This window comes from Dipodomys ordii, unplaced genomic scaffold (genome assembly GCF_000151885.1).
Source record: "Dipodomys ordii isolate 6190 unplaced genomic scaffold, Dord_2.0 Scaffold99, whole genome shotgun sequence".
In the NCBI taxonomy this organism is placed as follows: Eukaryota; Metazoa; Chordata; class Mammalia; order Rodentia; family Heteromyidae; genus Dipodomys; species Dipodomys ordii.
In genome coordinates, this window is record NW_012267315.1 from 5,879,568 (window position 1) to 5,902,621 (window position 23,054).

General features: G+C 38.2%; 1 protein-coding gene across 1 annotated transcript in view; it reads left to right on the plus strand.

Moving 5' to 3' along the window:
* Window positions 1-23,054, plus strand: part of Ralgapa2 (Ral GTPase activating protein, alpha subunit 2 (catalytic)) — a 304,448-nt gene that overhangs the window by 164,192 nt on the left and 117,202 nt on the right. The window contains exons 25-32 of the mRNA XM_013027112.1: window positions 5,561-5,689; window positions 6,734-6,792; window positions 8,745-8,853; window positions 14,570-14,680; window positions 15,901-15,969; window positions 17,490-17,627; window positions 18,552-18,735; window positions 21,742-22,513. Coding sequence (XP_012882566.1) covers window positions 5,561-5,689; window positions 6,734-6,792; window positions 8,745-8,853; window positions 14,570-14,680; window positions 15,901-15,969; window positions 17,490-17,627; window positions 18,552-18,735; window positions 21,742-22,513 — 1,571 coding nt within the window. The remainder of the gene's footprint in view (window positions 1-5,560; window positions 5,690-6,733; window positions 6,793-8,744; window positions 8,854-14,569; window positions 14,681-15,900; window positions 15,970-17,489; window positions 17,628-18,551; window positions 18,736-21,741; window positions 22,514-23,054) is intronic.

Genomic DNA, 23,054 nt, shown 5'->3' on the forward strand with positions numbered 1-23,054 from the left:
ACTGCACTCAACCACTCAAATCATAACTTCTAGCTTTTTGCTGGTTAATTAGAGATTAGAGTCTCAGATTTACCTATTTGGGTTAGATTTGAACCATGACCTTCAGATGTCAGCCTCTTGGATAGCTAGGATTACAAGTGTGAGTCACCAGTACCTGCAGAAATAAATTTTTTAAAATATTTTGAATATCTTGTCATTTGTGCTAGGTAATAATGACATAATGTATAAACTTATGAAGGGTGAATAAGTTCTAGAGGTCTGATTTATAGCGTGGTGACTGTATATTGTAAATTTAAAATTCGCCAAGAGGAAAGACCACCACACAATGATGTAAACTTGTTCAACCACTCTGGAAAGCAGTGTGGAGGTTCCTCAAAAAATTAAACATAGAACTACCCTGTGATCCAGCAATCCACTCCTGGGCATTTACCCAAACAATTACAAGTTAGGATACAGTGAAGCCATAAGCACAACCATGTTTGTTTGTTTGTTTTTGTAAAGATGCTGTACAGAAGGGTTACAGTTACATGAGTAAGGCAAACATGTTTAATGCAGCACTATTCACCATAGCCAAGGTATGGAAACAGCCTAGATGCCCCTCCATGGACAAATGGATCAAGAAAATATGGTACATATATACGATGGAGTTTTAATAATCTGTTAGAAAGAATGATATTGTACAATGTTAAGTGAAGTAATTCAGGCGCAGAGAGATAAAGGATGCATGCTGTCCTTTATATGTGGAAGCTGGATTTATCTTATAAAAATACAAGTAAATATGTTGAGCGATATGTTTTGCAAGTATATACAAATATATAAACCAAAATACAGTATATTCAAGGGTAGATTCAAATAGTATGGTTCCTTAGAAAGGCAAAACTAAAGTTCAGCAAAATAAAGCACCAGGAAGTGGGTACACAAAAGAGGCAGGGTGAGGATCAAGGGAAAAGGGATGAACAAATGAATAGGAGAAAAGTGGGGAGAATGTGGTCAAGAATCCAATGTATACCCTACCAAATTAAGAAGTGTGAGAGAAAGGATAGCAGGAGGTATGGATGAGAATGTTGAAAGAGGTAACATTGACTAAGATGTATGTATTCATAAACTGTTTTGTTGAATGATGATTCCTTTACACACCTGCTTAAACACAATAAAAAACCATATACTAATTTTTGTTTTTTATACTTCAGTAAAGCTGGAAGAAAAAGAAGCAACAAAGAGTACATAAAGTAACCTTCCAAAATCTTTTCAAAAATGGGTAAAGAATGAATGAGAATGTGAACCTAAGAGTTGCATAAAGGAACAGTGATTCTTTTAATTACGCTCTTGTTTAAATTTGAGATTTAAAACTGTAGAAAATTGGTGAGAGATATTTGGGTGGAACATACCAGCTCAGTCAGAAATTTCAGATAACATAAGCTAATTTCAAGTGTGAGGTTCCTGTGTGATACAGGTCTGCCCCACTGATACAAGAGAGAGAAGAGGCATGCACAAGTCACACACACACGCACACACACATACACACACAGCATTATTTATAATGGCTCCAAACAAACTATAATGTGTGCATAATATGGAATATAATGGAATATTACTACATAATATGGAAAATTATGTACAATAACAGCAACAAGGATATGTTACATAACAATGCTAAGTGAAAGAAGTCAGACACAAAACATACTGAATTTCATTTGTATAAAATTCAAAAGCCAGACAGAATTAATCTGTGGTGTTCCAAGGCAGAATAGGAGTTTCTTTGGGGAGTACAGGGGAGGATACTGTGGGAGGGGAAGAAATGATTTATGTGGGTCGGTGATGTGGGCTGGGATGTTCTTACCATTGTTTGTCTCATCAGCTCCAGGGTTGTAACCTCTGTCACTATTCCTTCTCTCTGCACATTCCCAGAGGTGACAAGCATCCAGTACACCCAAACAGAAAAGGACCCCATATTGTCATCCCAGACTTTTCTGTCATAAAGACAAGCATTTTAAATAGTCCTTCAGAATATTTTGACCTAGATTCATACTGAAATAACTGGGAAAATATACTTCCTCATTTCGAAATCATAGTAGGAGATTAACATTTATCTATGTAACCAAATGTTTCTGTAGTTGCTTTTCCCCTAGAGTCCTTGCTTATTCTTCTTGAGCATTAATTCCTTGTGATCCTCCTAGAACACACTTTGGGGACCCCAGCTTCCAACCCTCTTATTCACAAGTCTATGGAAACATGCCTGTAGATATCACATAGGCACATCAAATCCCCACACATATCAGCAGACCACAGCTTATTTCAGAACATCTTCTTTCTTCTCCCTGCTAAGTGTCACCACATATCCTGTCACCTTAACCCTAAGTATATAAATTACTTTATATGCTTTTTTATAGCCCCACATCAAATCACCCATCAAGCCATAGAGACTATAGTCTTCACCTTTCTTGCTACCCTCACCATTGCTCTTTCACTGACAGCCATCATTATATTTTTTCCTGAGGCCAATTGCAGAGATCTATAAGAGTTCTGATTGAAATTTCACTCCTGAAATCTCCCTTTATGTCCTTTATTGTACTGAGCTCAAAAATATAGTAGCTACATTCCACTTGTGGTGAAGACTGCCAAACTCTCTGATCTTATGAGGGATACATTTAACATGTCAGGAATGATGTGTGTAAGAAAGAGCTTGAAGCAGAGATGCTCAGGATCATCAAGGTGAAATGGCACAATGTCTTGAATTGGCTTTAAATTATTGAAGTGGAAGCGTTTTAGGGTTTTCTTTGTGGGAGGCTTGGGCTTGAACTCATAGCCTGGGCACTGTCTCTAAGCTCTTTTGCTCAAAGCTAATGATCTTATCACTTAAACCACAGATCCATTTCTGGCCTTTTGGTGGTTAATTGGAGATCAGAGTTAATTGGAGATCGGACTTTTCCTGCCTAGGCTGCCTTTGAACTATAGTCCTCAAATCTCAGCTGTCTGAATAGCTAAGATTACAAGTATCAGCTACCAGCACCCAGATGAAAAGTTTTTATGAAAAAATCGAGAGGATAAATAAGGCAACAATGGTAAAATCTTGAATCTAGATGTTGAATATAGTTGGATATTCTGTTCTCTCTGTTTCAAGGTTTTCTTTCTTTCTTTTTTTTTTTTTTGTTGGTCGTGGGGCTTGAACTCTGGGCTTGGGCGCTGTCCCTTAGCTCTTCAGCTCAAGGTGAGTGCTCTGCCACTCAAGCCACAGCACCACTTCCTCAAGGTTTTCTTAACATAAAAATTTTCTTAAAGGAAAGGGTATGTAGTTTAGTGGTAGAATGCATGCTTAGCATGCAAAGCCCTGTTGTTGTTGATATTCAGTATCTTAATTGTTTGTGTTGCTGAGGATTGAGTTTCTAACTCCCACATGCTAGACAAGCACTCTACCACTCAGTAAATAGCTCAGGCTGGCTTCAAACTCTCAGTCCCCCTGCCTGAGCAACTTAAGTGCTGGGATGATAGATATATGCCATCACACCTAGTCCTAAGATGCCTTTTGACTCTGAATACTAATGAAGAATGAGTCAGGTTCACAAATATGGAGGTCAGGAGAAGGCTAGAATAGAGAGTTGTGTGGAGAATTGACAGCAGGCAGGAGGCCTTTTATAGTACACAGATGTACATACCCCTTGGGAGTGAGTAAGAATCTCAGAAGGAATAAGACAAAGAACTGGGATCAATATCCCAGATTTAAGTCCTGGGGAAATGGGAAGTTCCAGTAAAGGATACTGTTAAGTCACCCTTGGGAATTGAGAAAGGTATCCCAGAAGCCACAGGATTGAAGTGTGCTTAGGTAGGAAGGGGTTGTCCCCTGCATGAGTGCTTCAGATAGCGCAAATAAGATTAGACTGAATGCTGACCACTGGGTTCTCAATGGCAAATGTATTCACTGTTTTGACTTTGGCAAATCTTAAGGTTTTGATATAGTAGTTTTAAATCTTCATAATTAAAAAAATACATTATAGATAAAGCAACTTAATCTCTGATGTCATGGCTCCATTCCAAGCTGTCATCACTCTAGACTATACTACTGTGAGTTCTAGACACTATTCTCTTCTTGCTGGCATTCATTTATACTATCCTGCTTGGGTCGTTAAATACTGGTGAGCTCTGTGCCATTTGTCTGTGTTCTCTTCCCAGACAGCTCTATGCTTTGCTCAGTTCCCTCCAGTCATAGCTTCCAGTGCTTGCATGCACACTTGAGTACTCTCTAGGCGCTATATCCACGAAGCCTCTTAAAGTTCCATGGGTGCCTTAGATCCTTCTGCCTTTGCCATTCCTGCTGCTTTCAATGTATATTTTGCCCACTCAGCTCACTCCTTCACTCATGCTAGCCTTTTTGACTCATAGCTCATATGGGTAGCTTTTAGAAGTTTTAATGTCTCCTGACCATCACAAGTAGATCTATTCATTCTATAAATATGTTTCTGCTTTATGTTTTTATTTACCTGTGTCTTTATAAGAACCAGTCTAAGTCAAAAAGAAGTAATTGTATTTCCAGTGTATTGTTCCCATAGCACATGCCTCACTGAATTGTCTACAACTCTTAACTTACCTCTCCTCCCTGACCCTACATGCCATACTCCCTTTATTTTGAGGGAAGGAAGTTTTATTTCATACCCATGTGCCTACCAATGTAAGCCTTGTGAAAGCCTGAAGTTAGATAGCCTTAAAATTTTGAAAAGCTATCAGTTTTGTTATGGAATATGGGAATAATAATACTATCTACTTCATTGGATTGTTGGAGTGATTCTATAAGAATATGCTTATTAGAGAACTTGGAACAGTGCTTGCACAGAATGAGGACTCCTGAAGTGTTATTTCCCATTGTTATTATTAGAAAAGAGTAGATAAGAGGGTCATCTGGATAGATGGTAAGATGGACAGATGGTTGAGTGGCTGGATCACATACCTTTGTAATCCTATCTCTATCCATCCTTGGATAATTATAGCTGCTAGTCAGTGTTTTCTGAATCAAAATATAATGAAATACTTCTTTTAACATATCCCAAATTTCATTTATGGACAAATAAATGATTAGTATCTCACTGGATTTAGTGATATAGTAGTAGCTCACTATACATAATTTTGCTAAGTAGTGCTTGGTGAAACAGGATATTTCCTAGGTGTCCTTCTCTCTCTACCTTCTCATAGTTGCCTCCAACCCCCCTCTTTTCCTTATAAATATTCCTCAACTGTTCTTCAGAACAAACATAATATTAAGTTGATTTCATTTACTCCTCTGTGCCCAGAGCATTAAAACAATGTAAAGCAGTTACAACTGATCCATTTGCCTTTCTAGTTTTGAATGAATCTGCTGACGTTTGTACAACACTTGTTTATGCCAAATGTAGTGATTATTTTCTATACTTTGGAAGCTTGCTTTTTCATTTAGGCAAAACTCACTTGCCTAAATACTCACTAGGAAAACAGATAGGCATAGCTTAGTAATTCTTACCAAGAATAAAATAATGATAAAGATTATGTCTCACAACCATGTTATTGTTGTGTATGTTCTTCTTCTTTTGTTCAGGCACCTCGTTCTGAAGCTCTTACCATCCTTGGTTCTCTGGTCTGCTTTCCAAATACCTATCAGGAGATTCCTTTACTTCGATCAGTGCCAGAAGTAAATGAGGTCATTTCAGGAACTGAAGATGTCAAGGTACATACCACATTTAACTAAATCTCAGGTGCAGCATTTTATAGTTCTAGCTATATGAGGATAGCTACCAAATTATGCCTTGATCTACTTAACCCTGAAATTTGGCCTTTTAAATGTTTCAGTAGTTGTTTTCAGAAGTCTGTTTCAGGGGTTATAAACATAGCACACACATCATATTACAATTAGATCTGATAGTTCTTTTCCTCCAGTGTTTTGTGTCAGATCTGTTTATCATTCCTAGGAATGAATTAGCCTTTGTAATAATTTTATTTCCTTAACTATGCAGCATTAGTGTATCAAATGAATTTATATCAGATTGTTGGTAAGTTAAGTATTCAATCTGTTGTTGGCCTGATTAAATATTAGTAATATGGGCTGGGAAGTTGGCTCAGTGGTAGAGCGCTTGCCTTGCATGCCTGAGGCCCTGGGTTCGATTCCTCAGCACCACATAAGAAAAAAGCCGGAAGTGGCGCTGTGGCTCAAGTGGTAGAGCCCTAGCCAAGGGCTGAGGGACAGCGGCCAGGCCCAAAGTTCAGGCCCCACGCCCGGACCCAAAAAAAAAAAACACATAAATATTAGTAATAATTTGGAAGCCAAAATTTTTTCTTGGTAAATAAGAGTAAGCATGTGCTTTTTCCTCAGTTCACTTTTGAGGCAAACAAAAATATATCAGCATTTATCAGTCATAATACATAATACGTGATTATATCAATCCATAATACATGATTATATTGTATAATGGAATGAACAAATTATAATCCAATCAAAGTAAAAGAAAATGAAGATTTTTCTATCTAGAAGCCAGTTGCTTTGTGAATTTGTCATTGGATACCCCACAACAGTGTACCTTAGTCTGGCTTAATTGTTCTGAGATTCCCCAACAGAGATGAACCCAGAGTTTCTCCTTCCCCCAGGTTCTCCAGCTGAAGAGCTGCTCAAGTTCCCTGGCTCTTCATAGCTCCCCAGTGTTTGGAACATGAGCAGCATGTGTGAGAAACCAACTATGACACAAAGTTTTTATTTTATTTTATTTTGTCTTTTTAGCATTACCTCATAAATATTTTACTGAAGAATGCTACCGAAGAACCAAATGAATGTGCAAGGTAAACTGTTTAAGAATTTTAAGTTGTGTTTTTTTATGTAAACAGTTACTACTCAAAAAATTTCTTCTCACTAGTCTTATAATAAATGTATAGTAAGAATTAAATGAGAAAGTTGGTATGTTTGATTACTTAAAAGTAACTAAGTGAAAATGATCAGATATAGATAAGATATAGATATATTTTACGTGTCATACCATCTTTTGTATAAGAAAAAACAAGATTAGAAATAAGTAGATGTATTCCAATTCTTCCAGTAAGAAGGAAAATGGAAGAATAAACAATTCACAAAAGTGACATATATTTGCATGTATGTATATATGTATGTATGTATGTGTGATGATGATGATGATGATGGTGGTGTGTGTGTGTGTGTGTGTGTGTGTACCAGTCCTAGAGCTTGAACTTGGGATCTTGGTACTATCTTTGTGCTTTTTTTTTTGTTCATTGCTCTTAACACTTGAGCCACAGCTCCACTTTTGGCTTTTTGGTGATTAATTGGATCTAAGAGTTTAATGGACTTTCCTACCCAGGCTGGCTTCAAACCATGACCCTCAGATCTAAGCTTCCTGAGTAGCTAGGATTACAGGTATGACCAGCTGGCATCCAGGGCAATGGTTTTTAATTAGTGATGATTTTTGTGCCCAAGGAGATATTTGTTCATGTCAGAAAACATTTGGATGAGTCAGAGATTGTCAGCAGTCTGTGACTAAGATAGAAGGTTTTCTAGGCTACCTGTATGATGAAACGTTCTTACCTCTTCTCTTGCAGTAAAAGCTAAAGCTGATGGAGATGAGCGTCTGTCTTTTATCCTCAGCTTCCAGGTCTATAAAGTCATCAGCATGCGACTCAGCCTCTTACTGCCTTTTAGGAACTAGCCAAAATAACACTCATTACTCCTCAATGTCTTGTGGACTCTGATGATTTCAGGGTTCTTCAATTACCATATCTCAACTAACTTCTTCAGTAATCTTCAGACTATGGCTTCAAACACACTCCTTAGTCTGCTGTTGCTAGTAGCTATATGCTCATTATCAATTTACTTTTATTAAACTAAATTTATACCTCGAGAAAAACTCAGTTTGAATAACATAGTACTGAATCTAGTTTGGCTAATATCATTTTGTCTTTCTCTACCCATTTCTCTTTCTCCTGATAAATTAAAATTTTGTAGGAATTTGTCCATTTCATATAAGTTTTAAAATATGCTATCATATTAAGTTATCCCTATTATTCTTCTGTCTCTTTCATTTCTATAGCTATATGTACTTTTTAAACTATGGAACTTTTAGTACATTCTGATTTTTTTAATATTATCACTAAAAGTCTCAACTCTATTAGTTTTCCGCATTTACCACATTCAAACTATGAACATGTCTTGGCAAACTATCCTCTGCTTCCACTAATAACTTTTTCTTCAGTGTAGAAGCCAGATTTCATTAGGGTTCAAATAGAATCAAAATGTATGCATGGTATGATATTATCTTTGAAGGATGTGTGTGTTAGCACAATGTTTAAAAGAAACAACTGAGATTTATTTTGGAAGTTGGATCCAAATATACTTTAAAATAAAATGTAGGGTTTGTCTTATGTATGTAGTAGGTATTTGTACATATTATTGTAAAGCAAGTACAGAGTCAATATTCAATGTGTCATGTTCATGATTTCTCCTCAAAAATATCTTAAAACAATAAAATGTAAAAACAAATTAGATTTAGCAAAAGCAAATCATAAGTGGGTTGTAACAATTATCAGAAAATGTCACTTATTTCAAGAAATAGTTAAGTGCTAATCATTATCCATATTCATTTGTCCTGAAAACTAGCCTGTTGAACATTTCTCCTCTATTCTTTCAAGAATGAATCCTGTTGATGAATCTGTAATTTTTGCTACTTTGAGTTAGCACATTACATTTATTTATGGGAGTTTTCTTCCTTCTGTTTCTTTTTAAAAAGATGCATCGCCATTTGCTCCCTCGGGGTTTGGATTTGTGAAGAGCTTGTACAGTGTACCAACCATCCTCAGGTGAAAGAGGCCATCAATGTGATAGGTGTAACTTTGAAGGTATTACCATTTCATAATGCTAATGTGACATTAAGATACCTCTGGCATTTAACTAGTTTTATTTTGAATCAGCTCCATCTTTGTTGCTTCTCACATTACAAAGAGGTAGTGATTCAAAATTTCTTTTCTGCCAGCCATGGTTAATGTGCTGTAAGACCACTAATGGTTGCTTCCTAATTGGCAGGTGCAATCAGGCCATTGACTTGAGTATTCCTAGACCAATCCTAGTAGCCATATAGCATTCTTCTGGTGGCTGGGCAGCTCATATAGAAAGGAGGAAGTCTTCTATCTGTCAATAAGAGTGACAAGAAAGTGATATTTCAAGTCCTGGTCTCTTCAGTAGAACTGGGAATAGCCCTTACAATTTCCATGTAGGAGTCCTGAGAGTTCAGCGGCCTGCTAAACCTTAGACATTTTAGTACAGCTTTCTTTATTTGCTTTGTTATTGAGGTCGGCTTCCATATTTTATTGTACAATCATATAAGGCAAATCTTTATGACAGCTTTGCAAGGTAGATATTAGGAAATGAAGGCCTGGAGAAATTAGGTCACAAGTTTAAGGCCATTCAGATACCAGTGGCAGAACCAGCACTAAAGACAGATCTGTGTGATATTAAAGACATAAATGAACTTTCAATTATACACTTAGGCTGTTTTCCACAACCAGAACTCATCTCCTGTCCTTTCCTGATCCTGTTTAGAAATGGTGATAATAACTAGACTTGTCCTTTTTGTACTTCCAGAACAGATGAGTGCCTCATGTGGAGTAGGCATTATGCTAAGGGATTTGGGGAAATTCTCAATAATAAGAAAAGTGTCTTCATTTTACTAGTTGGAGAACGAAGGTCCAGGACATTAAGGAGCTTGTTCAGGCCTATAGAATCCCCCAAATGAACCAAAGTTCAAATCCTGAACTACCTATCTTACATCAATGTTCAGACTGTTGCCTGCCTTTCCTTGCTGCCTGCCACATGTCACTTTTACTAGTAACAGCAATTACAGCTGTGTGGAGACAATCACCATTAAGACAGTGTCAGCTCCTCTTCTACTCTTTAGGCATTATGTATTTAAGACCACAGAATAATCAGCCAGTGGTTTTCCACCCCTTAGCTTGGTGTGGAGCTCTCTTTATCTGGCCCTTGTCTGACTAAACTTAATGCCTCTTGTTCCCTAAGCATATACTCCAGTCACCCCTATCACTTCATCCTTGCCCTTCCCTGCTTCACAATACTTGGGCAGGGTGGAAGGTACTGTTTATACCTTGAAGTTGGAAAAATGCCTACTGCTGATTCCTTGATGAGGAATGTTAAAATTAATATTATTCAACCATGAAACTACAGGAGAATGTTCCCTTCAGCCTGAGCAGGGTCTGACCCTGACCTTTTCCATGATGTTTAATACTTAGAACTACACTAGGAGGTGAACTGTCACTGCCACCTTCACTTCACAGAGGAGGAAAGTACACTGTTTGGGAGCCTGAGGAGCTTGTCAGGTCAAACCCAGAGACTCTCACCACATATCTGGGGTTTTACGTAACTGAAGTATGCACTATACTTACTCTCTAGCTACGAGGAATATTCACATATAACTTTTAAAGTGAAACATGTTGGATATAACTTGAAAAACAATACAGATCTCAATTTATTTTTAAATAATTTTTTTCAATTGTAAGATCTGCCTTTCAACTTTCAATTTATCTTAAAACTAGACATGCATACTTAAAAGAAGGTAGTTCCCTTTTATATCTTATTTGAAAAGACTGTTAATAACTCAGTGGCATGTTACAAATTATCTATGTGTGCATATATGTATATGTGTGTATGTATGTGTGTATTTGTAGTTTCTATATAGCTAGAACAAAAGTAGAAACTGGTAACAGCAGAGGACTAAAGTAAAGAAGACTGGGGTTATATGGTAGCTATATTTTGTTCTTTTTTTTTTTGGTGCTAGTTTTGGGCTTGAACTCAGGACCTGGGCACTGTCCCTGAGCTCTTTTGCTCAAGGATAGTGCCCTACCACTTAAGCCACAGCTCCACTTCCAGCTTTTTGGTAGTTAATTGGAGATAAGAGTCCCATGGACTTTCCTGTTCAGATTCCTGAGTAGCTAGGATTACAGGAACTGGTATGGGATGAGCCATCACTGCCCCACTCGATTGTCTTCTTTTAGTTCTTTTTAAGTTCTTAAATTTCCACTATATTTCTGTAATTCTGAGGAAAAACAAAATATCAGAAAAACATGGTAACACTATTGAGTCTTTATTCTGTCAGGCACTGTCCAGCACAGTGTGTGGCCTGCCCCACAGAACTCCCCTGCTGGATGAGTACTGCTGTCATTTCCAGTTTAGAACTAAGACAAGGGAAAGTGAAGAGCAAGTAGTAGCCCCAGATTGAAGTGCTAAGCAAAGGGTCAGGAAATTAGACGGCCAAGATATAGCCAGGTAGATCACTTTTATTAATAGTGAACAATGCATTAAGTGAAATATGGATTGTTGAGGCCATCTCTCTCTGATTCTGAGTTTTCTGTGCCAGTTGGGTTATTTTACTTAAGGCCATAGCACATAAATCTAAGAACTGAGGAATAGAAGGGAGGAAGTGCCACAAGAACTCAAAGAAGAGCAGACACTTCGGGAAGAGAAGAGGGCTAGGAAGGATAGAAATGAAGAAGAGCAGGCCATGTTTGGAGGCTAGCCCCAGCCAGCTCTTGTCTGTTCCACAGAGAGCAGGAGCCCTAAAAGGATTCTGATACCATCTTGCTTGTTACCATGCCCTTTAAAAATACTCCATGAAGGCGCTCCATTTGTGTCCATGGATATGGAAAGACACCTCCAGCCATGTCTGCAGTACTTTTCCCAAGGTATATTAATGAAACCTCACCTCTTACCACAAGCAAGAAGCACTGAGAGAGATCACTGAGTGAAATCAGTCCATCTGGGTTACTGCACAAAGAATTCCATTTATCCAGTTTCTATTTAATGGGGGAGTACATGGGCCACAAGTGTGTGGTGGTTCTGTGCCACCAATATTTTCATGAAGTCATGGCCATCCCACCTTTGTGGATGGGGACCAGTGCCATAGCATGACATATTGCTCAGGCTCAGGTAACCTACCCAGCCTCGCCTTCCTGAATCAGCCACCCTCAGCCTTATCTGAGGTTCCTTTTACTCCATTTCTTCAAGTAAAAGTGACTTTTCTTCTTATCCCACCAATGTTTCCAGGCTTTAATGTTTTTTTTGTTTGTTTTTGTTATTCTCTCCCCCAACTCCCTTCTCTTATTTCCCCTACCACAAGTCTATCCATCACCTAACTCACTGAGTTGGTGGTCACTGAGCCTCCTGACTGGGGTTGCCAGCCCTCGGCTGACCAACATAGCCCACCAGCTAGTGTACTACATAGGACTCTGCTGCCCAGTGACACTACCTGTTCCTGGAAAATAGGAACTATTTGTACATTTTGTGCCTTTAATTCTGTGCTTACATTGTCAGTTTTCCATGGCTATGTGCCTACATTTGTGAATGAATGATTTATTTCATCTCTGCCATTCTCCACCTCTCTGTCTGTGTGTCAGTACTATCACACTGCTCACAGTCCTGTCTTACGTGTCAGTTATCACACTGCTCACGGGTCCTCCCTAATCCTTTTTTTTTTGTTGTTGTTATGGGGCTTGAACTCTGGGCCTGGGCACTGTCCCTCAGCTCTTCAGCTCAAGGCTAGTGCTCTACCACTTGAGCCACAGTGCCACTTCTAGTTTTCTAAGTGGTTTATTGGAGATAAGAGTGTCATGGCCTTTCCTGCCCAGGCTGGCTTTGAATCTCGATCCTCAGATCTCAGCTTCCTAAGTAGCTAGGATTACAGGCGTGAGCCACTGGTGCCCGGCATCCTCCCTAAGCCTTTGCTGCCTTAGTGTGTGTGCTCTCCCTCCTGCATGGAGGGGACCTGGCACTCCATCTACATTCTTTGAGACACAGCTTAGCTCTTGTGCCTCTTGCCTCTTGCTGCCTTCTCTTTGCCTTTTCTACCTATTCCTTCTCTCAGCCCAACACCTTTTTGCCTTTTCTGCCATAGCTCTCATTATTGTCCTTTTGTCTGTTTCCAGTTTCCTGAATTAAGAGCCTTGCCAAGTGCCTACTCCTTTTCTCCTCTCCCTCAATGTTTCATCTTCCCCTTAAGCACACCTGATGAGACCATGTGAGATATTTTGGATATGACAGTGATGAAGGAGAATAGCAAACAAGTCCAACTACCCTGTCCAACAAGTCCAGCAGTCCTAGACTGTGAAGGAAATATAGCAGGAGAACAGGATGAAGCTGTAAAGCTGGAAGCAGTAGGCTACCACAGCTTTGGATGAGGGTAGTGACCTCATTGGGCAGTGATATTTTGTGCCCCATAAGGTAGAAACAGTCCAGGGCATTTGAGTGATAGAAAGTGCCTGTAGGATCTGGGTGCCTGTGGCTCAGACCTAACTATTCAGGAGACTGAGATCTGAGGATCGTGGTTCAAAGACAGCCCAAGAAAGAAAGTCCATGAGACTTTTATCTCAAATTAACCACCAGAAAACCAGTTGTGGAGCTGTGGCTCAAAGTGTTAGAGCACTAGCCTTGAGTGGAAAAAAAGCTCAGGGACAGTACCTAGATCCTGAATTCAAGCCCCATTTCTGACAAAAAAAAGAAAGAAAAAGAAAGGAGAGAGAGGGAGAGAGAAAGTGAGAGAGAGAGAGAGGAGAGAGAGTGTGCAAAAGAAAAAGAAAGAGAAGAAATGAGAAAAAAGAAAAGAAAGCACATGCCAGTAGGGTTCAAGTCTTCTGGAGTCTAGGTGGCTAGAGAAGGCTGTAAAGAAACTCTGTACTTAGCATTTACCAAGCACTTGCCTGGTAAGCAACTGTTCCGTAGAATTAAAATTGATTACTTTTTCCTTAACTTGTTCATCTGTGCTTTTGTCACTGGAGTGCTAAACATTGACCTTTTTAGCATTGCTTATGTGGCATACTTGTCAATTGATATCTGCTTCATGGACCTTGTAGTGAGAATTTTCTAGAGCAGTGATACAGAATTATTGACAAACCTTTGAGCAGCAGATAATGGGGTGTGGATAGCAGTGTAAAGTACCCAGCTTCTTGCTAAGGAGAGAAATATTGGATGTCCTAATCCCCTAGCATGTTCAAATATAAGTTTGTAAGAACAGCACTTGTGGCATTCATCTCACAAGAATTAGAAGCATCCAGAAAATCTTAATGTGGACCCTGGAACACACATTTTGAGGCGTCCTCAGAATATTATATCATAGTGAATGAGTTATATTCTGTTCTCAAATTTTACACATTTCCTAGTATGTTACATAGGTGGGTTGTTTCATAGGTAGAAAGTCATTTGATCAATCTGTTTTTCCATGTGTAAAATGAAGATAGCCATCTACCTTACAGTGCTGTCAATGAAAATTGATCAATGAGAATGAGTTCAATTCTTGTAAAAGGTTCAACACACAGGAGATACTCAGCAGTACACTCCATTTTAATTTGCTGTAGCCAAAAATATTATTTTTATGACCTGAGTAAGGAACTTGAAATTACAATTTAAATTTCTAAATTAAACAATGCTAAATTAAACAATGCTTCATGCAAAACAAATTACTATAATGTATATGGGATTTGGAATAAATACGGTTTTTTCTTCTTAATAATACACCTTTTGTTATTTTACTTTGGGATTTGATTTCTTTTATAGTTTCCTAACAAAATTGTGGCTCAGATGGCTTGTGATGTTCTTCAGTTGCTTGTTTCCTACTGGGAAAAGCTGCAGATGTTTGAAACTGCTCTGCCTCGGAAGATGGCAGAAGTAAGTCTTTTCTTGTAATGCTAAAACACATGTGCATTTTCTTTTTAACTTATTTGATATCTAATTATTTATAAGCCCTCAAATAATGATTGGAGAACCAATTATTAAGTTGTAACAAACATAAGTCCTATTTTAAGATGAAGTTGGCTGATTCTTCTCAGCTGCAAGTCTAGGCACCAAGTAAAGAAGCTAGCAGTATTCCAGAGCAGAAGCTGATACTTGGGGAATTTGAAAGACAGACACAACCTCTACAAAGAGATCTTTTGTAGATTAGGCTTTATTCATCGAGAGTAATTTGGATGGTGCCAACAAGAAATAGGCAGCTGGTTATGAGTGCCCTCTGTGCAGGCTAGAGGGGATGGCTGTTGTATAAAGGAAGAGTCCCTCCCAGACTAAAGCCCTGGAACATGCTTTCTGCTTTAGCATGATTACCCAGCTATAATGAGATTATTACTGTAATAATCTCTATGGGGTAATTGGCAGCAGGGGGAAGCAGAAGGAACAGGAAGAATCACTTAACATAGCATCCTACATATAGGTTACCATCGAGGATGCCTTGCTCAGACCTGGGCAGGTACTCTCACCTCAGGTGCCTGTGCTAAAGCACATCCAAATGTTATGTTTTATAGCTACACGTTTTTAAACAATGCCTGTTCTTTACACATCCAGTAGTGACTGAGAAAATTTGATTTGTCCCTATAAGGGATTACAGGGAGAAAGAAGTGATGTTGATTTATTTCCTCTTAGTGCTAGATAAATTTCACTGGAGAGATCACTTTGTTCTCTCAGAAACACATCAAAAGTAGTTTCTGACCTTAAGTGACCTAGAATGAAATAGTGCTTTATCCATAGGAATATCAGATCTAAAGTTGAGCTTTAGGAAAATGGTATAATTTATCATTATTGTTTAAGAATAGGAATACTTTTGGTAATGAAAGAAGTGTGGTTATACCAGGATAGCAAGTGGAGAACTATGCAATTTATAATAATTTTAAATGCGAATATTTCCATAATTATTTTTGAAAGTACCTTTTACTTCACCGTGGGAAGTATGGGGCTGATGGTGGAAGTTATGTGAACTATCCTTTTCTTGTGGCTCCCTGTTCCCCTACCAGGAGAGTGGAGTAGAAACCAGGCCTGGGTCTACCTTCTCCTAGTTTTCAAGATTTTACCCATAATTACCTTGCACCTATCTTTTTTTTTTTAACTTTTTAATGCAGATTCTTGTGGCCACAATTGCTTTTCTTTTACCAAGTGCTGAGTACTCCTCAGTGGAAACAGACAAGAAGGTAAGTGGCACATTAGATGACTTTCCCTAGTTTATTTTTAAGTGTGAGATGGGATAACAAGTAATATTATGTAGAGTGATAACCTTGATATATTCTTATGCATAGGCCTTCATAATATCTCCTACAAAAACACCATTTTTTCTGGGTATCAGTGGCTTATGCCTGTAATCCTAGTACTCAGGAGGCTGAGATCTGAGAATCATGTTTCAGAGTCAGCCTGGACATGAAAGTCCATGAGACTTTTTTTTTCTTTTGTTCTTTTTTTTGTAACTGTAAAGGTGATATACAGTGGGGTTACAGTTACGTAAGTAAGATAATGAGTACATTTCTTTTCGAACAGTGTTTCCCTCTTCCTCATTTTCTCCCACTTTTCCTCCACCCCGAATTCCCTCTCCCCCAAGCAGTAAAGTTCATTTTCAACATAATGTCTTGTGAGTATCACTGTTGTATTGGTTCACCCTTTGACCTTTGTCTCACTATTTTTGTTAATTTCCTTCCCATGCCCAAATCAGACAAAGTTATAAATGATACAAAGGTTACTAAAATAAAAAACAGTGACTATAAGGGTAAACCAAAGAGGAAAAAAGAAATAACTGCATACAGTACATAAAGGAAAACAAAACCAAAAAAGACCTCTTGTTTACATATCTTGTAGTTCATTTCAGTTAGCATCATTTTATATGGTCATATGTACATAGCTATTGAGCTATTTTGATCCTCAGAACTATCCTACACATATACTAATTATTATAAATGAGGGAAAACAAGCATCATATGTTTCATTGGTTCTGGCTTACCTCACTTAATATGATTTTTATCAAGTCTTCCCTGATGAGTGGGGCAATGTCATTCTTTCTGATGGAAACATAGAATTCCATTGTGTATATATACCCCATTTTCTTGATCCTTATACCCACTGAGGGGCATCTGGGTTGATTACATGTCTTGGGTGTGGTAAATAATGCTGCAATGAATGTAGTTGTGCTGGTAGATTTAGTGACTCTTTTCTCCAGTTAACTACTAAAAAGCCAGAAGTGGAGCTGCGGCTCAAGTGGTAGAATGCTAGCCTTGAGCAAAAAAGCTCAATTATAGCATCCAGGCCTAGAGTTCAAGCCCCAGGACTAGTGCAAAATAAGAACAACAGGGGCTGGGAAGGTGGCTCAGTGGTAGAGCGCTTGCTTTGCATGCTCAAGACCCTGGGTTCGATTCCTCAGCACCACATAAGCAAACAGAAAAAAGCCGGAAGTGGCGCTGTGGCTCAAGTGGTAGAGCGCTAGCCTTGAGCTGAAGAGCTGAGGGACAGCGCCCAGGCCCAGAGTTCAGGCCCCACGACCGGACCCAAAAAAAATAAATAAATAAAATAAAAATAAGAACAACAACCCTGTTTTCTCCTTATTTACCTATGTCGCATTTGTGTGTCCATTGAATAATTAGTTTAAACAGACTGTTTTCCAAGATAGTATTACATGTAGTGAGGTTTAATAGTCCATATATTGTACTGGTCATGTTTCTTCTTCCAGTTCATTGTATCCTTGCTCCTCTGCCTCCTGGAATGGTGCATGGCATTGCCAGTGAATGCACTTCTCCATCCCGTGTCCACAGTGGTTCTGGAGGAACAGCACCCATCCCAGGCCCCATTGCTGGATTATATCTACAGGGTGAGTCTCCATCTGGACTTTGGCGCACAACTGTAAACCTATATATGTCCAAGAGTTACCAAATTGTGTTTTGTACATTTACTTATTTATGCCCTTTGAAAAGGATTTGTCTTGGGTTGAAACACTTAAAAAGATATGGACAATTTAATGAGTGAAATCAGAACATACCCAGCCATAGACAAGATGTCACCAAGTTAAAGAAGTGTGCATTTTTACATGACTGCCATCTTTAATTTTTAAAACAACTGCTGTTTGGTCAGAATACCCAGTTTTTATGGAACATAATCTGTGTCTATTTAAGAATGGAATGCTAATATGAAAAGAACATCCAGAACATTTAACAAAATCTGTTGATCAAAGGAAGAAAACAGTATAATGTTTCCAATAATCTATTGACCTTCAAAAAGCCTCTAAAGTAAGTAAAGGATTCTAATCTTTAGAAAAAGTAATAATATTTTAAAAACCAGTATTAAATTTACTTTTATTGAAATGTATTGTAAATTTTGTGTTAAATTAACCCTTACAACTCATGGAGTTCTGAGCTATTCTAATTAACGCATGAACTGTCATAAAGCTCACCACCATGAGGAGTTTACCTGACAGCTTCTCTTTGCCTCCTGAATTAGTTCCTTTTACTTGAGCTGTCTTTGGTGGAAGGAAGAGAACTCAAGTATGTACAACCACATCAAAAAACAAAATGGGTAATTTTTCACCTCTGCTTTTCTTTCATCTTGAGTACATACTTATTGTCATGTGAAAGAAGCAAAATGAATTTTCTATTAGCAAAAAGACATTTAAAATGAAAATGACTATTTTGAAGTGCTCACTGTAAGCATCCCTAGCACCTAAGGACTCGAGTAATTGAACAGTTAGTGGACTTTGGTTGGTGGCATCCAGGGTACCATTCTCATCTGTTTTCCATAGGTTCTGCACTGCTGTGTTTGTGGATCTAGCACATACACCCAGCAGAGTCACTACACACTGACCCTGGCTGACTTGTCATCCACGGATTATGACCCCTTCCTGCCACTAGCAAATGTGAAGAGCTCCGAGCCAGTTCAATACTATTCTTCAGCAGAATTGGGAAACCTGCTGACTGTTGAAGAGGGTGAGTATTAGTTCAAATGTAAAATCTTGTGGGCAAAAAAGGAAAGATTGCAGCCTTTTTTCCATGTGTAATGTGTTCTGTTTTAAAAAACTTAGTTGTTGGAGTTGAAATTGAATTTAGAGAGTCCTCTCATGGAAAATTCTGCCTTCCTTATTTATTTTTTCTATTACTTTATTTCTCCTCTTTTAAATATCTTAGCTATTTAAATAGCTTTGTATTATGGAGGGCCTATATGTCTCACACCCATAAAAGACTCATTTTCTATTCTCAAGGAGCTCTAGATCTACTGGGAGAAATAGGGAGTATTAAGAAAGACACTGCAGCCAGTAGCACCATGTGATCTTTCCATGAAGAAGAACATAAGCTAAAGTTGCCAGAATGGGCAGGCTTTGAAAGGACCACATAGTGTTCCTGATTAGGAGATGTGCATGAAAAGAGATAGCAATTTACTTGTTACCTTTGTAGAATGTGACCATTTTAGAGTCAAAGGATTAGCAAGAGCTTCTATATGATCTTCTGTTATAGATATGTAACATGTTATCACTTGGTAGAAGGATATTTCAAGTCTTTTTGTAATTTCTTATAACTACATAATCTATCAATTGTCTCAAAATTAAAAGTTAAAAAATGAGGATATGGAATAATAAATCATGAACTTTGTTAGCTTAAAGAATGAAATGTTGAAGGTAAAAACATCCTGTAGGGTAAAAGAAATGAGAATTTGTTACCAGGGAAGCAAAGTCAGAGAAGTGGAAATACAACAGAGTCATTTCTAAAGAGGTCAAGGGGGGAAAAGTGGGTGGGGCTAAGGAAGGTCAACAGTTCTGGTGCTTTAACAAGCTCAAGTCAAGGAAGGTGAAAAAAAAAAAGGGAGCTATTTTACTTCCCAAGGAAGTGTTTGCTGTGGGTTTTACCAGAATACTTTGTACAGAGTGTGCAGAGTTTCATTTGGTCATTGTTTATGAATCCATTAATGTGAATCCTTGTTTTCCCATTATAGAACTCAGACATGGGGCTGGGAAGGTGGTTCAGTGGTAGAGCACTTGCCTTGCGTGCATGAGGCCCTGGGCCTGATTCCTCAGCACCACATAAGCAGAAAAAAAGGCTGGAAGTTACGCTGTGGCTCAAGTGGTAGAGCGCTAGCCTTGAGCTGAAGAGCTGAGGGACAGTGCCCAGGCCCAGAGTTTAGGCCCACGACTGAACCCTCCCTCCCCCCACCCCCCAAAAAAAGAACTCAGACATGTTCACAAAATACACATTTATGTTTACCTCAAATTAAAAGCACAACGTATATGAGTAAAAGAACAGCAAAATCGTGTCTCCAGTTGTTATTTTCTGCATTGGGCCTTTATCAAATTGGCCTTATGTTTAGAGATGATACTTCTATTATGGCATTACTACAACTTTACATTATGAACTTATCAATTCTTAACTAGTTTTGTGTTTGCTCTTTCTGACATTAACATTTCTTAGCTTGCGCATTAAATTTAGGCAATAAATTTCTTAGATAAAAATCTTCTATACTTCTAGGATTGGAGAAGAGTTTAATTTCAGAAATGGCTATAGATGACCTTTGCTTCTAAAAAATGAATGTTTTGCATGTTTATTAAAAATAGTAAGAAATCCAGAAAACTCGAAATAATCTTATTTTTCCTTAACCTTGTCCAGATTTCTTAAAGGATTTGATTTTTTTCTAGGATTTATAAATAATAAAAAATAATGTGTTAAAAATAGACCATTTGGTTTTTTATTTTTTTTATCGTGAAAAGGCATAGAATTTGTTTGGTTTTTCATACTGTGAAATTAGAAACCAACTGTCTCCTAAAGCTTTAAGCTCAAGTTATAAATCTTACCTTATTTGAAGGAATTTTTGTTAAAATTAAAGGTTTCACTTTTACTTGTTCTTAGATTAATTCGTAATACTTTTATATAGCAGACTGAAATTTCTCTAACAATACCCATATTCTTAGAGTTAACTTTCAACCCATATTTAAAGTTTCAGTGTACCTACCTCTTCCTTGCACCTCATTTTACAAGGTTTATTCCTTAAACCTATTGCTGTCAGAATAACTTAAACATTTAAATACTAAAACTTTTGTAAAATCAGGTGTTCTTGCACATTTAATAATCAACTTATAAATGTTGTTGAAGCCTTCTAAGTATCTCTATGATTTATTAATATGACAGACTCCCTTAAATATTTAAAATGTGCAAGCAACAAAACACAAGCTATCCCAAGATTATCAAGCAAATTGTTCCCAATCTAAACAGTAACAGCTTGATTCCTTTCCTTATCAGGTCCACCTTCACCTCACTGAAGGAGCCAGGGGACTTCCCCAGGCAGCCCCCTTGCAGGTCTTCTCAAATTGAGGACTTGTTCCTCACCAGGACCCCCTGAGCCCTCAGAATATATCTCTTACTTTTTCCTGTATCTATAGATTTCAAGTCTTCTTTAGAAACAAATGTTCAATGTAAGTTGACTTCCAACAGCATTCTACTTACATGGTCATTTTAAAAATTCAAACAAAGGAAGAGGCAACAATGATCAATAGGAAATGTACTCATTACCTTGATCATATAACTGTAACCCCTCTGTACAGCATTTTTACAATAAAAAAACGTACAAAAAATTCAGATAGAGCCAGGCACCAGTGGCTCATGCCTGTAATCCTAGGCAGTCAGAGGAGGCTAAGATCTGAGGATCATGGTTCAAAGCCAGCCTGGGCAAGAAAGTCCATGAGACTCTTATCTCCAGTAAACCACTACAAAACCGGAAGTGGTGCTGTGGCTCAAGCAGTAGAGTGCTCGCCTTGAGCTGAACAGTGCAGGGACAGCGCCCAAGCCCAAAGTTCAAGCCCCATGACCGACTAAATAAATAAATTAAATAAATAAGATAGAATTAATGTCATTAAAAAGTCAAACATTTTAAGTATAAACTTAAATATCATGGTATTAATTTTAAATCTTCACTCCCCACTTTCTGTATTTCTTTCCTTCTTTTTACAGAGAAAAAGAGGAGAAGTGTGGAATTGATTCCTCTGACTGCCCGCATGGTGATGGCCCACTTGGTGAACCACCTGGGCCACTACCCCCTCAGTGGAGGCCCAGCCATGCTGCACAGCCTTGTCAGTGAAAACCATGACAATGCCCATGTTGAAGGTGCCGAGCTCTCTTCTGAAGTGTTCAGGAGCCCCAACCTGCAGCTGTTTGTATTCAATGAGAGCACCCTCATATCCTACCTTCAGACTCCATCAGAAGGTCCATCTGGAGCATCACCGGGGGGTGCCCTTTCTGACGTAAGAGTCATCGTGAGAGATATCTCAGGGAAGTACTCTTGGGATGGTAAGGTTTTATATGGACCTTTGGAAGGCTGCTTAGCACCAAGTGGAAAAAATCCCTCATTTCTGATTTCGGGTTGGTGCCATCACACATGTGGACCTCAGAGAGACTTTTCTCAAATTGATGAGGGTGATGATGTCCTCGACAAATTACTTGAAAATATTGGCCATACAAGTCCTGAATGCCTTTTACCATCACAGTTAAATCTAAATGAGCCTTCCCCACCCCCATGTGGAATGAACTATGATCAAGAGAAGGAAATCATTGAAGTCATTTTGCACCAGAGTACACAGGAAGATGAATATGTTCAAAGATGTAACTCTGATTCTGCAATGAAAGTCACCAGCCAAGGGCAACCCTCACCTGTGGAGCCCCGAGGACCCTTTTATTTTTGTAGGCTCTTGCTGGATGACTTGGGAATGAATTCTTGGGACAGAAGGTAATGATACAAGCTTGTCTCTTCAATTAGTATGTCATTATTATTATGTGATTGTTCTTTTTATCCATTTGAGATTAAAGAGAAGTAGAAATTAAGAATTTTCTTGGTTATAATATTCGCAGATTATTTTCAGATTAACTAGATTAAAACTAGAAAGGAAGTTAATTTTGTTGTACTAACATAAAGATTGAATTCCAAATTCCAATTATGTATTTTAAAGAATATCAAGCATTTTCTTTGTGTATTTTATTTTGTTACTTCCTTGTCCATTTTGTCTCTACTTTAATACAAGATTCAAATGGACTACAAAGGTGAATAAATCAATCACTATGTAATCCATATGTGTGATGAGGGAGGTGAACTTGGCACAATTGTGATAGATAAGAGTGACATAATAGGTCAGGAAGAATGACTCAATCCAGTGTAATGAGATTCAGGCATAGAAGAATTGAATTCGAACTGATCTGTGACAGTGGAGTGACATTTTTAAAGACAGAGATAGGGAACAGAGACATAAGCATATGCACATAGGAACATACTC